At 57.9% G+C, this 17,002-nt stretch overlaps 8 protein-coding genes across 8 annotated transcripts; 5 read left to right on the top strand and 3 right to left on the bottom strand.

The window, feature by feature from the left end:
* Positions 1-1,442: 1,442 nt before the first annotated feature.
* On the bottom strand, positions 1,443-2,513 carry BDY17DRAFT_130496 (uncharacterized protein). The gene is made up of 2 exons (XM_033729405.1): positions 2,480-2,513; positions 1,443-2,390 (listed from the first exon to the last, which is right to left on the bottom strand). Exon 2 carries the CDS (start codon positions 2,213-2,215, stop codon positions 1,577-1,579), a length of 639 nt encoding a protein of 212 aa, XP_033591108.1. The 5' UTR covers positions 2,216-2,390; positions 2,480-2,513; the 3' UTR covers positions 1,443-1,576.
* A 322-nt stretch (positions 2,514-2,835) lies between these two features.
* On the top strand, positions 2,836-4,029 carry BDY17DRAFT_248859 (Deoxyhypusine synthase; the record flags this gene model as incomplete). The annotated part of the gene is made up of 3 exons (XM_033730938.1): positions 2,836-3,048; positions 3,107-3,886; positions 3,949-4,029. The coding sequence occupies 3 exons, from the start codon at positions 2,836-2,838 to the stop codon at positions 4,027-4,029; spliced, it is 1,074 nt and encodes a 357-aa protein (XP_033591107.1).
* A 381-nt stretch (positions 4,030-4,410) lies between these two features.
* Positions 4,411-7,558, top strand: BDY17DRAFT_130485 (uncharacterized protein). The gene is made up of 2 exons (XM_033729404.1): positions 4,411-4,505; positions 4,631-7,558. The coding sequence occupies exon 2, from the start codon at positions 4,711-4,713 to the stop codon at positions 7,393-7,395; it is 2,685 nt and encodes an 894-aa protein (XP_033591106.1). The 5' UTR covers positions 4,411-4,505; positions 4,631-4,710; the 3' UTR covers positions 7,396-7,558.
* Positions 7,559-7,766: 208 nt separating this feature from the next.
* BDY17DRAFT_295829 (beta-lactamase superfamily domain-containing protein) lies at positions 7,767-9,414 on the top strand. Its single transcript, XM_033733364.1, has one exon. The coding sequence runs from the start codon at positions 7,926-7,928 to the stop codon at positions 9,198-9,200; it is 1,275 nt and encodes a 424-aa protein (XP_033591105.1). The 5' UTR covers positions 7,767-7,925; the 3' UTR covers positions 9,201-9,414.
* BDY17DRAFT_295828 (ubiquitin fusion degradation protein UFD1-containing protein) lies at positions 9,394-10,899 on the top strand. The gene is made up of 2 exons (XM_033733363.1): positions 9,394-9,552; positions 9,617-10,899. The coding sequence occupies exons 1-2, from the start codon at positions 9,550-9,552 to the stop codon at positions 10,721-10,723; spliced, it is 1,110 nt and encodes a 369-aa protein (XP_033591104.1). The 5' UTR covers positions 9,394-9,549; the 3' UTR covers positions 10,724-10,899.
* Positions 10,900-11,061: 162 nt separating this feature from the next.
* On the bottom strand, positions 11,062-11,757 carry BDY17DRAFT_323379 (uncharacterized protein; the record flags this gene model as incomplete). The annotated part of the gene is made up of 2 exons (XM_033737003.1): positions 11,062-11,166; positions 11,224-11,757. 2 exons carry the CDS (start codon positions 11,755-11,757, stop codon positions 11,062-11,064), a joined length of 639 nt encoding a protein of 212 aa, XP_033591103.1.
* A 1,664-nt stretch (positions 11,758-13,421) lies between these two features.
* Positions 13,422-15,477, top strand: BDY17DRAFT_323378 (ASST-domain-containing protein; the record flags this gene model as incomplete). Its single annotated transcript, XM_033737002.1, has 3 exons — positions 13,422-13,577; positions 13,640-14,238; positions 14,295-15,477. 3 exons carry the CDS (start codon positions 13,422-13,424, stop codon positions 15,475-15,477), a joined length of 1,938 nt encoding a protein of 645 aa, XP_033591102.1.
* Positions 15,478-15,963: 486 nt separating this feature from the next.
* On the bottom strand, positions 15,964-16,947 carry BDY17DRAFT_316358 (putative mitochondrial folate carrier protein Flx1; the record flags this gene model as incomplete). Its single annotated transcript, XM_033736007.1, has 1 exon — positions 15,964-16,947. One exon carries the CDS (start codon positions 16,945-16,947, stop codon positions 15,964-15,966), a length of 984 nt encoding a protein of 327 aa, XP_033591101.1.
* Positions 16,948-17,002: the final 55 nt, after the last annotated feature.

Here is a 17,002-nt window from a genome sequence, read left to right as displayed (position 1 = left end):
CTGATGTTGTGGGCTCTTCATTTTCGAGTGCGCGAGGAGCTTTGGGTGCAGCAGCCGGAGGTGGGCTCACAAGTTGGGCTTTGGGAGCAGCGGGTGGTAATCTGGGCGCAATGGGTGCAGTGGGGGGTGGTTCGGACTTGTCGTCATTTGCGCCACTTATCGTTGGCTGCGTGCTGGTTATTGGCGCAGTACTGGTCGGCTTGGGTTCCACAGTTGACTTTGCGCCGGTATTGGGCGTCGCAGCATGTGAAGCAGTCGTGGCAGCGGTCGGCGCAAACGACAAGGTAAAAGCGGGGACCGGGGGTGCCTGTGTGGGAGGTGACGAGCCTCGTGAGCCGTATCGATCTGCAGTGGTCTCCGCACGGCCGCTGAGATAGGCAGGGGTCTCTGGCTGATCTCTCCTCCCATCGCGAGAAGTTGGGCGGTCAAGCTGGACCGAATGTCTGCGAACTGCGGGTTCGGGCGCCGCGGAATTCTCGATCAGGGCGAGCCGGGCGGGATTGACGTGCGCGGCTTGCGATGGCTGATAGCTTGCATTCCCAAGTGGCGCAGAATCAAGTCCGGGCCGGGAGTCAGGCTTTGAGGGGAGTGAATCCCTTCGCGCGCGGTCGGCGTCTCGCTCTCGATCGGCCCATTCGGAAGGCCTTCGCTCGTCCTCACGACGCTCAAAGCGTCGGTCATCGCGGCGATCCGAAGTTCGACTATCACGGGACGAGTCTCTGGCCCATGTTGGTGGGGGAGAGCGATCGCGGCGAAACAGATCTCGGTCGTCAAAAGTATTCCGACCACCACGAGCTACACGCGCGGCTCGCCGCGCCGGAAAGTTCCGTGCTGGTCCAGCAACGGGGTACGGCTGAGTATCCAAAGATCCAGCGCCTACAGAGAGATGGCCATCGCGCGAGTCTCGACGCGCTCTGCTTGGTTCTCCATCCCGTGGAGGATAGTCTCGTACGTCCTTGAAGCCTCTCGGGGGTGAACGGTCGCGAGGTGAAGGAGGCCTGTCGCGGCGGTCATATTCGCGCTCGCGATACGATCTGCCGCCGTCGCCGCTCCCGAGCGGTGGTGCATCCCTCAGCGAGGTATACGCCGGTCGAGGATTGCCAGCGCTCCCGGGACCAGGGTTTAGTGGAGGACGGGGAACATCAAATGGAGGCCGGCCGCGAGGTAGGTCGGTAGCCGCTCGGGGAGGGGCGGGTGGACGAGAGTCAAAGTTGGAAGCATTCGATGGGCGGCGGTCAGCGAAGCGCGGGGGCGAGCGAGAGCGGTCTCTGGGGCCACGGTAGTCCGACGAAGGGGGATATCGAGACATAGCAGAACGCGCCTAACGTGCTGCTTCCATGAGACCGCTGGGGACGAGTGGGCAGGCTTTGCGAGAGGGCCTGGGACTTCCCCAGACTCGGTGGTGAGTGCCGCGATGCGCGTCGGGCAATGGGGTGCGGGAGGGTGTGTAGTGGAGGTGTTCTGGGTAGGGAAACGCGGAGGTGCAGGATGCAGGAATCGATCGGGTAAAGTTCCAGGTGGCGGATCGACGCACACGCCGGGCGGAAACACGTTAGCGGGGCGTTGGCGCGAAAGGTTAAATTCGGCGGCTTCGAGATCCGGGCCCGTGCCGTCGTTTGGGAGTCGGTGACAAGCGGAGAAGGCGCAGCTGACGAGGGGCAGATTTCGCGACGCACGCACGCCGCACGGGACGGGGGAGGGAGGAATGAAAAGCGATGCGCGTGCGTATGGGATCGATCCCGAGCCACTGCTCGTAGCAAGTGACGACGCTGCAGGATTGGCAGAGGCTGTTCCAAGAGCCCCGGCGTCCGAGGTGAGCGCGTATCGGCTGGAGAATGGAGGGCCGACTGAAATCGTGGAGCGTTGCGAAGTCAAGACGAGGCCGGACAGATTGATTCTCGTGCGGCGCTGCAGGTGGCCAATGGCAGGAAGGAGAGGGCAAGTTGATGTTCATGTCAGAAGCAGGAGATTGCGCACAACCCGACCGGGAGTAACTTGAATAATAAGCTAGACGGCACGCGCGTGGCCGGAAAAGGCCAAGAGCAGTCGCGACGCAATTGTCGCAAAGCGGCGCTGTCGAAGCAAAGCGACCAATGACAACCCTTGTATCGCCTCTTTTAGGGTCAACGGACCGTTTGGCTGCAGCACGTGCGGCAAGCAGCCGCCCGTCTAGCCTTCCAGTGTATTCTTCCTCTTGCATCATGCATGTGTGCATCAGGAATGTAGGCAATGCGTGTTGGTGGAGGCATGTAGGGAGTCGGCCGACATGACTGTTGCGCGTTTGACGGCGAAGGGAAGGGACTTCCGTGTGATGGACGACGACGTAAATCGGACAGGATCGGCATGCGGGGACGATCAGCTTCAAGATCCGGCAAGTTGGAGAGTGCCAACTGATGAAATAATAACTTAACGAACCGTGTCTCACCCGCGCAAGGTTTCCAGGCCTCGCTTTTAGGGGAGCAGGTGAACGTAATCTTACCACTTCGTCAATACATGTAGGTTGGTAGATGGATGGAAGAGAGGTCGTGGAATGATGAGCGCGGGTTTGCTTCAGTCTTATGGGAGCGAATCTTGGCGCGAGGACATGCCTGAATAAGCCGCCGAGGAGAAGTAGGGGACAGGTAGCCGCTCTCGCCCTCTGAATTTTTGACTCGTGGTTTGTCGAAATTTAATACGCCTCCACATAGCCGCCGTCGCGCCCCCAAAGTTAATTCGCTCGGCTGGGGGGTTTATGCAGATTGAAAACGCCGTTCTGAAGTGCACGACTTTTGAGTGCATTACTGGTCGCGTGCCGGAGCATTGTCCTGCCCTCGCTGTCCTGCTCGTTTCGCAATCATGTCGCCCAACGGCGCCGCGCCGACCGCCGTCACCGATGCTGTCCTCAAGCCTTCCAATCCCGTGCCGGACGGCGCGATTCCGGTCGAGGGCGTAGAATTTGGCAAGTTTGCACACCGCAACATCAGTGTGAGCGAGCTGGTGGATGGAATGGCCAACATGGGCTTCCAGGCTTCGTCCATCGGTCAAGCGGTCCAAATCGTGGACGGCATGGTAAGTCTTGCTGCGTTGCGTAGTGCCTGGTATCCCAACAGTACTGACTTGCTGGCAGCGGAAATGGACTGACCCGGACACCGGCGACAAGACCACCATCTTCCTGGGCTATACCTCCAATCTTGTCTCGTCGGGACTGCGAGAGACCCTCCGCTGGCTCGTCCAGCACAAACACGTCTCTGCCATCGTGACTACCGCGGGCGGTGTCGAGGAGGACTTTATCAAATGCCTGGCCCCGACATACCTCGGCTCCTTCACCACCCCGGGCGCGACTCTGCGACAACAGGGCATGAATCGCATCGGGAATCTGATAGTACCCAACAGCAACTACTGCGCCTTTGAGGACTGGGTCGTGCCGATCCTGGACAAGATGCTCGAGGAACAAGAAGCCAGCAAGAAGACCGACGAGCCTCAGCACTGGACTCCAAGCAAAGTGATTGCTCGGCTGGGGAAGGAGATCGACGATGAGCGATCGGTGTACTATTGGGCGTACAAAAACGACATTCCCGTCTTCTGCCCGGCGCTCACCGATGGGAGCTTGGGCGACATGCTCTATTTCCATACTTTCAAGTCGTCCCCGGAGCAGCTGAGGGTGGACATTGTCGAGGACATCCGGCGCATCAATACGCTGGCGGTGCGGGCGAAACGGGCGGGCATGATCATCCTCGGCGGCGGCGTGGTCAAACATCACATCGCCAATGCCTGCTTGATGCGCAACGGAGCGGAGAGCGCGGTGTACATCAACACTGCCCAGGAGTTCGATGGAAGCGACGCCGGCGCCCGACCAGACGAGGCGGTGAGCTGGGGCAAGATCAAAGCGGATGCACAAAGCGTCAAGGTAAGTCCATCGCTTCGCACGCAGCCCTGCCGGCTGAGGGCATGCTGATGCTGTGGGTGCAGGTCTACGCCGAGGCGACTTTGGCATTCCCGTTGATCGTGGCGGCTACATTTGCCCGAGTGGACGCGAGGGCCGAGCGCTGAGTGTGTGTTGGAGGATTCCTCCAGCTGCCCGCATGGCGTTTGCGTCGTCTCGGTACGTACCTGCCTTTGATTACCACGTCAGGTACGGCAACAGGTACGGGTGCAGGGTTCACGAACAACCACGGCTTGAACCTTATTCGTCGCCGGCGAAATGCGGGGCACTTAAGCCACACCGGACCCCCACGCGGCGAGGCGGCGAAGGGTGATCGGCGCGCCGGGATTGCTTGCTGCAGCCTGACATGCCGGTGGAGGTGTGGTGACTCCCAGTCTGCCGCTCTTGACCACATTACCCATCCCCAGGCCTCATGCTGGCTCCAGGACACCCTCGCCCTCTCGCCTCGACCCTTGCACCTACCCAACACAACTTCTGGTGGGATGCCGTGGTTGTAGCGGGGCAATCTTGGCAATCCCATCACCCTGCGACTTCTGCGTCTCCAGCTGCCCAGCTGCGGCTTCACATGCGAAACACCGCCCAGGTGCGTGAAGAGCGTGTTGTTCAAGGCCCGACAATAAGCCGGCCATCCACTTGTGCTTCACCATCCATCACTCCACTTTACATCTCTTCCCCTCCTCTGCCAACACCACCAACTCACTGTGTCAGACTCTTCCAGCCGACTGGCTGATCGACATCGTCCAGACATACGACAACCTTGTCTCAGTCAGCCTTGCGGGGCGTTGACCATGGCGTCAAACGCTCCGCCGCCTCCGCCCTCTCTCGACCCTCCCAACACTCACTTCTTCTCCTTCACCGAACCTCCACTGCAGCCCGCATTCGCACCGAGCACCAACTTGGGCGACCACCACACCCCAATCCACAACCACGACAGAAGTCTGCACTCCGGCCTTCCGCCGGCCCCACCCCCTCCATCCTCCCTCATCACCATGCCTCCCACCTCCGACAGACCTATTCCCCCAGCCCCGAACACGCAAGCACCACCGGAAACTGGTGAGCAGGCTCGCTTGCGTGCCAGCTCCGACCCTGGACATCACTCCGAATCAGGAGATGGCTCCGAGAGCGACGGTGAAGATGGCGGCGAGGACGAGAACGAAGAGCAAGACAGGCAGGCTCGCTGGCTCCCCATTCCAGAGGACAAATCGCAGCCTTGTGAAGACGAGCTCGCATACATAACTCAGAGGGGCGAGCATAGTGCGCTGGACTACAGCTATTGGGAAAAGAAGATCTTTTTCGATCTTGAGGATCCGGAGTTGTACCCCATCGCAAGTGGCAGGATCGATTGGACGGTGGATGGCTACAACGGGACGAAGGAGAAGCCGAATGAGGAGCTTATAATGCGTTCCCCGCCCGTTCGCATCGGGGGCTACGACTGGTGCATCAAATTCTACCCGAAAGGCAACGACTCCGACTACCTCAGCCTCTACTTGGAATGCGTGACGATGCAGTCGGATGACTTTGAAGCCTCCAAGGACTTCTCCAACCCCGCGCTTCCCTTTCTTGCTAGCTGCGAGAAGCTCAGACTGCGCACGAGCGAAGCGGTGCAGCTCGGGATAGTCATGTACAATCCGGCAGAGCCGCGCGTCTACGAGCACAAGATCGACGCCCATCAATTCACGAAACAATCCTCCGACTACGGCTGGACGCGCTTCACCCGCTACGCTCGCCCCGATTTCGCCTTTCGAATGCACGGACAGCGTCAGGCGATTCTTCGCGACGACAAGCTGGCCTTCAGTGCATACGTCCGCCTCGTCCACGATCCCACCCGTTGCATGTGGGCGCACGGAACGGACTGTTACAACGATAGTGTCACGCTGACGGGCCTTCGGCCGTTCGCCCCGCTCACGCCAATGTACAGTGCCAAGCTTCCACTCCTACACTTCGCGCCACTCCGGGGCTTCATCTGCAAGAGCAAGGATGTCAAGATGGCATACTGGCTTCAGTGCTTACTCTGGAAGATGATGTCTCGCACTCGCTCCGACACCTACGGCGAACCGGCCAACGGAGCTGCCAACATTCCCTGTGACGCCGTGGCGTGGTTACGGCATGTTGCAATTGAGTTGAAAAAGGATACCAACCCAAGCGTCGTCGATGAGCTGATCGGAGACTTCAATCCCGACCAAGGAGCCGCTGTGGGTGCCAACAGGCTGAGAACGAAGACTCAAACGTCCATTCAGTCGGCGGTTGATAGCCATCCGACTTCCTTGGCCACGCCAGCTCTGCTCACGCTCGAGCTGGAGAGGGCAGAATTCGATCGCAAGGAAAGGAAGTGGAGCAAGCTTTCCGCCAAAGTGGAGATGCAGAATCGCATCATTGTCAACGGCAAGCCGTACATCCTATACGCCTTCTCCACCCACTGTGGCGACCTGACATCCAACAAATTCAAAGTCTACATCCGACCGAATGGGCCGCAAAGCCTGTGGTATGCCTATAGTGACGGCGACGTGACGGCCATGACATGGAAGCAAGCCGTCGATGCGCACTGTGGGGTGGATCTTGCTGCTACCACGAGGGAAGCGCGGCAGTCGAGTTCTCGTCACCGCAAATTCCTCCGCTTCGACGACGTGGACGAGGTTGCCCATGTGGTCTACTATGTCCGTGATGACTACCGGCATTTCCTCACGGATACACGAGTGACGGAAGAATGGGATGTGCCGGAGAATGTGAAGCTCTGCGAGCCACCGAAACAGACCTGTGATCGGCCAGCTCCGGCGCAAACGGGGATCGGTCCAGGAGAGATGAGTGCCGAGATGGAACGGCATATCATCGCTGCAACTGAGAAGGAAAGCCAGAAGAGTACCGATGCTGTCACGGGGGGCGCAACGCCGAGTGCGTGGATCACGGATGGCGAGGATATTATCATGAGCGATGGCGAGGCCATGTCTGCCCGTGACACCACAGACGGCTCCGACTTTCTATGTACTGGCTGCACTATCGAGCATCTCGGCCGTGAATACTACCGAGGCTCCTTGCTGGGCAATCGATACCACGGCGAAGGACACCTCATCTCCATGAATGGAGACGAGTACACCGGCGCGTTTGTCGCCGGAGAGAAATGCGGCTTCGGCAAGATGGTCTACGCTCGCACCGGCAACGTTTACGAAGGCCAATGGCTACAAGACCAGCACCACGGCACTGGGACGCTGACAGAAGCCAAAACGAAGAATGTCTACGAGGGCGGGTGGAAGCACGGCAAGAAGTCCGGGGAGTTTGTGTTGAAGGGCCACATGACGGAGGAGGACAAGGGGTGGTGCAGTATTTGCTACGACAAGGAGATCAACACCGCCTTCTACGACTGTGGCCACGTCCTGGCATGCCGGGATTGTGCGTTCAAGATCGATCAATGTCCGGTTTGTCGGCGGAGAGTAGTGGGAAGACTGGAGCTTTTCGGCGTCAAGATGGTCTTTGAGTGACGTTTCAGCGACGGTGGGGAACTAATCGTTTTACGGACACGAGGAATACGAGAGCATGACTTGATATGGGTATGCAAGGGGCCTGGTGTTTTCTGAATATGCTACTTGCTGCAGATAATGCGTCGGCGTCCACACTCGTCATCCGACAATCGTTTCGAGTCGGATAAGATGGGTGCGACTTAGGGTGGCTACGAGTTAATAGAGACAATCACTTTTCTATTGGACGGCTCGATAGTCTTCCTCAGTTCATGAAGTTTATTCAGAGTACTCGCATGATCTAGAGAGGAGGCGGACACGGGAAAGAGTCAAGATCCGGCCTGTCCATATGGATGACGACATGGCCCAACTTCACATCGTCCATATCCACAACTCTCGGAACATTCTTTCGTTTCTCGCAACAACGGCAGCGAGGATTATACATCCTCTTTCACGCCTTGTTCACCTTATCAGTCGGCCAGAATGCCCAACCGCATCAGCGATCACCGCTTTCGTAGGCCGTTGACGTCAAGCAGGCATTCAAGTATCGTTCGATGATCCACGCCCGTCCACACCACGCTCTCCAGGTGGCCTTCAATCGTGCTACACATACGCCTCAACAAACCATCAACCGCGCCTCACGACATTTCAGAAAAATGAGTGCAGTGACTGTTCAGCCACTTCCATCACGCAGCCCCGACTCCTCGTCCGCCACAAGTCATCACGTAGGTAGTCCTCCAACCGCCTTCCGCAATCCGTGGCCGTCCGGTCAGAACAAACCAACGCTGTCCACAGTGTTGAAAACACGCTACGGCGACCATCCCGAAAAGGCATTCGTCCCCGTTCCTCAGGGTGCCAATGGACAGCGCTCAGGCGAGCTTGTCAACGTACGACGTCCAGACTGGGCTCAGGACCGGCCAGATCGGCTCCGCGCCACTTGGATCGGCCATGCATCTTTTCTCGTCGAGACGCCTGTGACGCAAGGAGCGAAAAGAGGAGTTCGCATCTTCTTCGACCCCGTCTTCAGCGAACGGACGAGCCCCTTCTCCTTCCTCGGACCCAAACGTTACTCGCCGACTCCATGTTTGCTCTCTGAGACCCCCGATGTCGACATTGTCTGCATATCTCACAATCATTACGATCATCTCGACTATGATGCAGTGAGCCAGCTTTACAAACGGCGTGGAGCCAATATTCACTTTCTCGTCCCACTCAACGTCAAACCTTGGTTTGTGAAGCACATATGTCCCCCGGAGTGTGTGACGGAGATGGACTGGTGGGAGAGCGTAGAAGTGCGCGTGCCCGAGGTGGGAAGCGTCACGTTGACCGCAACGCCCTGCCAGCACGCCTCACGGCGCAGTGCGTTCGACGGAGACCACGGGCTTTGGTGTTCGTGGAGCCTGGAAGCAGCGCAAAAGAAGCTGTACTTTGCGGGAGATACTGGGTACCAAGCACCAGACACACCATCAGCATGTCCGACTTTCGCTCAGGTTGGCAGCACGCTTGGGCCCTTCGACCTCGCGCTGCTTCCCATCGGGTTGTTCAAGCCGCCAAGCATGATGGGCGCGGTGCATTGCTCGCCCGAGCAGGCTCTACAAATCCACAAGGATGTTCGATCCAGGCTGAGCATTGGCATGCATTATGGCACGGTGCGAGGCGGCGTCTCCGGGCAATACGAGCCGGTCACCGAGCCTCCTCGACGATGGCGCGAGGCTGCTGAGAAGGAAGATTTGTGGCGAGGAGGCGGCATTGAAGGGGATGGCGAGGCAGTTGATACTTCCAGAGAGGGAGCTGGGTTGTGTGATATTGGAGAGACGGTGGCTGTGTGAGGCGTCAAGACTGGCTGCACCGCATTTGACGCAAGCATATCTAGGTGCCAATTTCGATCCTAGACGATTATACTGTAATTCGAGCGAGGGGATAGAAGGCGGAATCGTCAACATTTAAATGCGCAAGCTCGCAGGTGTCGTCATTCGCATGTGAATGTGCATCGGCGCTCGCAACCTAAACTCCGAGCTTTGTCAAGACACCCGACCTTTGGCTCAGGTACCGCACCTTCTCTCTCTTCACTTCCATCCTCTTTCACCCTTCATCGCAATCCTCAAGGCTCTCTCTCTTCCCTCTTCTCCTGCGTCCGATCCCCTTGCCCCCTCTGCCCTTGTCCGCCTGACCTCCAACATGGTAAGTGCCTCCACCAGCTTATAACACGATGACGAGCGTCCTCACCTGCTCACGCCATTCACAGGACTACTACAACGACCCGATGGCCATGTACAGGCAGGCCATGGCTGCACAACGTGCTGGTGGACGCGCGCGGCGCTTCGACGAATACTATCGCGTCTACCCCACCGCCATGATGCCCGGCCCCGAACGCGAATCCGTCAACCACGGTGGCAAGATGTTCCTTCCCGCCTCCGCCCTCGACAAGCTCACCCAACTCCACATCACCTACCCCATGCTGTTCGAACTGGTCAACGGGGCAAAGGGAAAGAGCACGCACGCGGGTGTCTTGGAGTTCACAGCGGAAGAGGGTAGATGTTACTTGCCCTTCTGGCTGATGCAGACGCTGCAGCTGGAACCCGGGGACCTCCTGCAGACCAAGAGCACCGATCTACCGCCTGGCCACTTCATCAAACTCCAGCCTCAAGACACGAACTTCCTCGAAATCTCCGACCCCAAGGCTGTGCTGGAGACGGCCTTTCGCAACTTCTCCTGCCTCACCATCGGCGATGTCTTTACGTTCAGCTACAACGACACCATCTATGAGATTGCTGTCCTGGAAGTGAAGCCGGACGGAGACAAACACGCCGTAAGTGTGCAAGAGACGGATTTGGAGGTCGACTTCGCGCCGCCGGTGGGATATCAAGAGCCCACGCGCGCCAGTGGGACGAGCACACCGCGGAGTATAGGGAGCGAGATGGCGCGGAAGGGGGGCATGATGCACGCGGAGGGCACCATGGCACAAGCGATCAACTACTCTGCCATCGCCCCGTCTTCCGACACCGCGGCCAAGGGCCATGCAAAGGCGAATTCCAACTTTGCAGGCTCGGGCAACAAGTTGGTGGCGAAGAAGGGCAAGGCGTCGCTGACGGCGTCCCCCGCTTCTACCCCCGGCTCAAGTACGCCCGTGCTGGGTGCTGGCGCCTCCGGGCACTCTCCCCTTGCAATTGCCGCGTTGAAGACCTCGGCGAAGAAACGCAACGGCCCACAACCCCTACGTCTACCGCCCGGAAAGCTGTTCTTTGGCTATGAGATCAAGCCCGTCAAGCGAAAGGACAACGAAGCAGAAGGAGAACAAGCGGAGAAGAAGCACTTCGCAGGCGAGGGGCAGAGTCTGCGGAAGAAGAAGTGATGCTTGGCGACCATTTGCGGTGTTTCGATATCTTAGCGTAGGCGCTGACGTTCTGGGTGGGATAACAATGGAGCATCGGGGCCTCACGGAGGCTGGAATGCTAGAGGTCATCTAGATAGCTTGCGTGTGAGTGCAAATAAACTCCTAGACGTGCCGAGCACGGTTTCGCATCTCGGTCTCTTCAGATCTGTTCCAGTCTAGCCACAGGCTGTTGGGTGGAGCCATTAACATCCCAGCAATAAAATTGAGCATTGTTACATGTAATTACGGCAGTTATTACCAGCGAATATGTACAACAAGCGAGCAAAACAAGACTCCCCAGTCATCGGCATCATCGCTCAGAGGAGAGTCCTTCGGCCGACGTTACGGATGGACGCGTGCATTCGCCCCGCAAACGCCCCGTCTCGTCGAGTAGGGGCATTGCAAGACGCTGTGAAATTGCCCTGAACAATCACATTAGTCTTTGATGAGCAGAATGACACAAGCCGCGCCACACTCACAACGTCAATGAGCCAAGCACCACTGTTGAACTCCGAGTAGACGGTCTCAATCAACCAAGGCTGACTGGCGGCAGCTGCTGCATCGGGGTTGGCCACCGTCTCGAGGATGATGATCCCCGTCACCTGCTGCTCAGGTTGCACAAAACCCGGGGCGGACGAGCGCCATCGCAGAATGACGGCGCTGCACGTGTTGTACAGATTGAGAATCTGAAATGGAATCGGTGCTTGCTTGCCCTGGCCCTGGATGAAGGTTTCGCGAGAGGTAAACGTTGGGTTGCCGAGGGTCAGGGGGCCGGGGCAGCCGGCGTTGATTAGTTCGATGACGCTGTCGGAGTAGTCGGTGAAGGTTGGGGCGAGGGCAGCTTCTGCGAGAGTCGCGCTGAAGGGCTGGCCGATGAGGGCTTGGAAGTTGGAGGCCACTTGTTGGGCGTCGTCGGCGCACATGCATGATGATGAGTCTGAAGTGGGGCGGGGGGCGAGAGATGGGGCTGCAAGGGCAGCGGTGAGAAGCGAGAGGAAAAAGAGGGAGTACATGATTGGATGCGGATGGAAAATCGACGGAAAGCGTAAGGGGCCGGCGGGTTTTGAGAGTGCAAGGATGGGAGTGTCTGAGATGATTGGAAAGAGAATTAATAGCAATGAGACGGTGGATCTTTAAAAGCAGGACGGTCTGACAGGGCCTCTCCCATCTGGGGAGGAGGAGTTTGCCAAGCTGACGCAGGGCTGGTAGGCTTGCAGAAGGCAAGACAGGAATAGCAGCACGCCTGGATGCCTAATTTATTGATAGAAGAGGAGAAGGGCTGTGCAGCTGGATGTGGGCGCGAGCTGAGACGGGGCGGAAGTTGTTTGCAGGAACATAGTCTCGTGAAGGCCAACCTGGTTGGCGGTGATCGTCGTTCATCGGGTGCGAATTAACGAGAGTCAGCGGATGTTGCAGTGGTTCTGACATACCACCACCATCGCTATCAAGCGGCTGCTGCTACTGCTCTCGTTCGAGTGGCGGCAAGAATACAGTTGCTGGTGGCCGGAGAGGCAGTGAGGTGAGGTGTGAATGTCTGGTGTGTTGTGGGGCGGAGCAGCCTGTCAGCGGCAAGCCTTTCCCTTTCCGGAATGCTTGTCAATGCTTAATTTTAGTAATTAGCTTGAGGCGCACTGCACACAGGCACCACATGCATCGTCGACATCATGAAGCCATACTGTAGGCTATTACTAACCCGCTAGGATTAGATCATCATGGACTTCACTTCATGTCGACACAGCACCTTTGCAGTCAACGACAGGCGCTGAAGACGGCGCTCCGACGCTACTCTACTCTGCTCGTGCCCGGCGCAGCCATAGGAGCTCGCCCCCCAAGATGGCGTCCGCGGCCCCACCGCCTCGGGATTTGCAAAAGCGTCTTACCCCGATGAAGGTTCAGGTAAGTAGGGTGCGTGTCCGGGACGCGTCGTGCTGCGGCATGCTGCAGGTGCCACGACCGCGCTGGGTTGGGACATGTAAGTCAAGAACCATCTCTCATGCCACACGCATTTTCCACGCTTTGCCTCCATCATCTCGTTCATGTTGCAAGGCCGTCCGTAAGGAGCAAGAATATACTTCCCATTTCGAGCTTCCCCCCGGGCCTTTTCAGGGCTGACTGGTTGGTTGGCTGGCTGTCGGCTGACATGCCACGTACCGTACCTGACCTTACCAAAAGAAGCGAGTCAGCTCCCCAATTCTTTGGCATGACTGCAGTGAATCGCTTCTTTTGTCACGGTCTAATATCCCCTGCTGGCTGGCTCTCTGTCTGCCGCGCACGGCCCAAGCGCTCACATCCCTTTCGTATGCCCGAGTCGCTCCCCTAAAGGTACGGACACCGCGGCGGCCGGGAAATTTGCATGACAGATAGGAGACTCGCCTGTCACACCCTCATTGGACTGGTCTCGCCGCGCTGCCCTGCTCTTCTCCATCATTCGCTCACCTGTCCCCGCCTGCTCGACTAGGCCCCGTCAGAGTTGCCGACTGATCTCCAGAACTAGCATCGCCGCAATGAGTCTCCCACCTATATCCCGCTGTCGAGATGTTGCCAAATGAGGCACTGTACCCTCCCCTCCCTATAGATAGGGGTGAGTACTTACCTACTTCATCCCGCCTCACCCACATCCTTCTGTCTACCTCCATTCGCTCTTTTGACTGCCCGCGCTCCTTTCCCTCCGCAAGTCATGCACGCTCTTTCCCCCTCTCGTCGCCTCTACGGCTTTTCCTTCGCCTTATTAGTCTTCTCCCTTCTCCTTACTGCGTGCCATGCCGCGCCACCAGGCAAGACTCCGCGCCAGAAGTTTGACGAGGAAAACGATCGCTGGTTCCACTACAGGACGGTAGGTTAATCACTTCCCGTCGTCGCAACCCTTCCTCCGCCGACGTACTGATCGCTTTTCAGCGACCCGATCTCCAGGCGCCCAAATGGGATATCACCGTCTACGACCAGCAGGCCTTGACGTCGCCGGGGTCGTACTGGTTCATTGCGCCCTACGATAACATCGACAATGACGCCCGCGCGCCTGCGTGGGTGGGTGCGTATATCTACGATCAAATGGGAGAGCTGGTCTGGGCCGCCCAGCCCGCCCTCGGCCAGTACAAGGTCTTCGACCTCAAAGTCTCCCAAGTCAACGGCACCGATGTCCTCTCCCTCATCTACCCCTTCCACAACACCGGCGCCATGTTCAACGACCGATACGAGATTACGCAAGAAGTGCAGTACACTGAAGATGCCCACAAGGCCAACATGCACGACTTCAATCTCGTCGCCAACGGCCAGCGTGCCCTCGTCCTCACCCAGTACTTCAACAAGAGATTGAGCAAGGAGTTTTCCGCCACGATTGGCTGGGATGGCGAGTGCTCCGTGCATGAAGATGGCATCAGAGAATACGACCTCACCACTTCGCCCCCGCGCCTCACCTTTGAGTGGTTCGGGATGGATCATATCGCGCTCGACGAATCCTCGGTGTCGGGGTTTTGCAAGAACAATTGGGATATACAGTATGTATTGGCCTGCGCTCGCAAAGTACGTGGAGGAATACTGACATGCGCCACAGTCACTTCAATGCAATCGACAAATTCCCCGACGGCGACTTCCTCCTCTCCGCGAGATCCACCGACACAATCTACAAAATCTCCCATGTCGATGGATCCATCGTCTGGCGCCTGGGCGGCGTCAAGTCGGACTTTCACATCCCCAGCGATCTGAAGTTCTCCCGGCAGCACCACTCTTGTGTCATCAGCCAAGACAGCACGCAAGTCGTCCTTTCTCTCTTCGACAACGCCAAGGGTACCGACGAGGGCAATAAAGCGACTGCAGCCAACTCGCGCGGCCTGATCCTCGGGCTGAACCTCGTCGACATGACGGCATCGATGCTTTTCAAAGCCGACCACCCCGAGGGCGCCCTCGTGAATTCCCGTGGAAGTCTTCAGCCCCTTCCCAATGGCAACGTCTTCATGGGCTGGACCTACCACACGCGTATATCGGAACATGCGCCAGATGGGAGATTGTTGATGCACGCCGCCCTCAAGAAGAACATCCATACCTACCGAGCCTACAAATTCCCGTGGACCGGTCATCCGACCTCCCCGCCCAGCGTCTATTCTGCCGCCTTTGTGCTCGGCGCGAACATCAGCACGATGGCGTATGTGAGCTGGAACGGCGCGACCGAGGTTACAAGGTGGCGACTTTATGATACGGATGTGCACGGAGAGCAACGGGCCCTGCTCAATTCCACTGAACGACAGGGGTTCGAGACGGCGATCACGTACGAAGGCTTCTCAAAGTATGTTGTCCTCGAGGCGCTGGACCAGTACAACAATGTCCTCGGCACATCGCGGGTCACCAAGACCTTACCACCTCCAGAGGGACTCGACAGGCTCAACGCGAGCGATTACCAATGGGCCGATGAAGGAGAAATGCTACATGTCCAGCTGTCGGAAGCCTTGGCTGCTGGTGTCCGCGCCGCGCACAGCCCCGGATCATTCTTCGCGGTCGGCTGCACGTCCAGCGTTCTGACGATCATGGCGCTCTATGTAATGCGACGGGCGAAGTTGGGACGCTTATGGCGCCCAAGCAGGTCTCGGCCGAGGATGGTAGTATCCAAGTACGACACCCTCTCAGACCGGAAATATGCAGACGCTGGGTTTGAAGAGACGTTCAGTACCACTGATGATGGCGAGGCTGACGGGTACGATGATGTGGATGGGCCTCAGCTGACGCTTGTGGAGGAGACATGAGACGTCACTGCACGTTGTAAAACATGGTTTGTTGGTGGTGAGCATGAGACGTGGACGGGATAGGCCATCCGTGTTGCGGGCGACGGAACACCCATAGTTGCCTGTCAAAGGGTGGACACGCAGAGATCCGATGTCGACATGCCCCATGGCCAGACTTAGTCAGGCTAGTTCAGGGCAGGAGAAGGCCATGGTGTTCGTCGGTCTTATTCAAGAGTGAAGAGGCCGCCGTCAAGCCCGCGTTGGGAAGGGAGAGAGAAAAGAGCCCATTGCCGTACAGGTGGATATATCGGGCCTCTAAGATACTAAGAAGCATTGAGAGCGATTGATACCCTCAGATTATGCACCTCTATATCTATCTCATTCCACCATTATCATATACCCGGCTTGCATAGCATTTCTGCGCTATGTGAAACGCCTTTGTCTTCTGCCATTGGTACAACGCCTTGCAATGCGACCATGCAATCTGTTTGGGACAGGTGTGTTGGATCACACCGCGTCCCCGTGCTGACTATGCATCAAGCGCGGAAAATAGAATTTCGTATTCTCGTAGACCAAAAAGGTCACGCAGGTGCTCGGGAGGACTCGCACAATGTTGGGGCAGACACCTTTGTAAAAGCCTTGAATGCCCTCACGCTTAAACACTTGCCGCACAACATCCCACGCTCCGTTGTACCGGGCCTGAGCATCGTATGTCTGCAGTCGAGCGCGCACCACTTGATATGGGTAGGTGATGGAGCCGGCGAACATCTTGGACAGCGCACTGAGGTAGAGGTAGTCGACGTTGGTCAGCCCGGCTTTGCCGCCGTGACGGCTTGACGCCCAACGGATCTTCAATTGCTCATAGGCCATGAATTGAATGGCGCCGTGGCTGACGCCGAACAGACTGGGGATCAGGCCGCGATAGAAGCCGCGAAGGCCCTCGCTGCGATAAAGCTGGAGGGTGCCATGGGTGATGCTCTTGTACGCGCCGGGGGTGTTCCTTGCGGTGGAGAGCATGCGAGTCTTGATGACCCAAATGGGGTTGGTGAGGACGGCGGTGATGACGCCGGCGCCGCCAGAAGCGAGGAAGTAGTCGGAGCCGCTCAGATCTCGCGTGGCGGCGTGCGGTCTGGTGGCGCGGATCAGGTCCTTGATGTTGCCGTACCACATGAAGTATAGTGCCCAGCTCACACTGTTCCCAACCATGTTGGGCATAAGGCCTCTGTAGAAGGCTCTGGCGACCGCCGCGCTTTGTGAGCCCCCCGCTTCCGTACGAGCCTCCGCGGCGACTCTGCGCACGATCCGCAGGCTGCCGCCGGGCCTACTGCGCTCATTCTGCTCGATTTGCAGGCGAGTCTTGACAATGTCGAATGGGTGGACGGCGAGAGTGGACACGACTCCTGCTGTGAAGCCAGCGACACTCTCGACTATGGTGGGGGAGGGTATGAAGGCGGATTGATTGCCATCGAGGGTGGGGTAGACGCGAGGCATCTGGTCTGCCTAGGGTTGGAGGGCAGCAGAGGGAGAGAGTTCGTCATGTTGGCGG

This window comes from Neohortaea acidophila, assembly GCF_010093505.1.
Source record: "Neohortaea acidophila strain CBS 113389 unplaced genomic scaffold BDY17scaffold_4, whole genome shotgun sequence".
NCBI classification, from domain to species: domain Eukaryota; kingdom Fungi; phylum Ascomycota; class Dothideomycetes; order Mycosphaerellales; family Teratosphaeriaceae; genus Neohortaea; species Neohortaea acidophila.
This window is presented reverse-complemented; position numbering and strand designations above follow the sequence as displayed.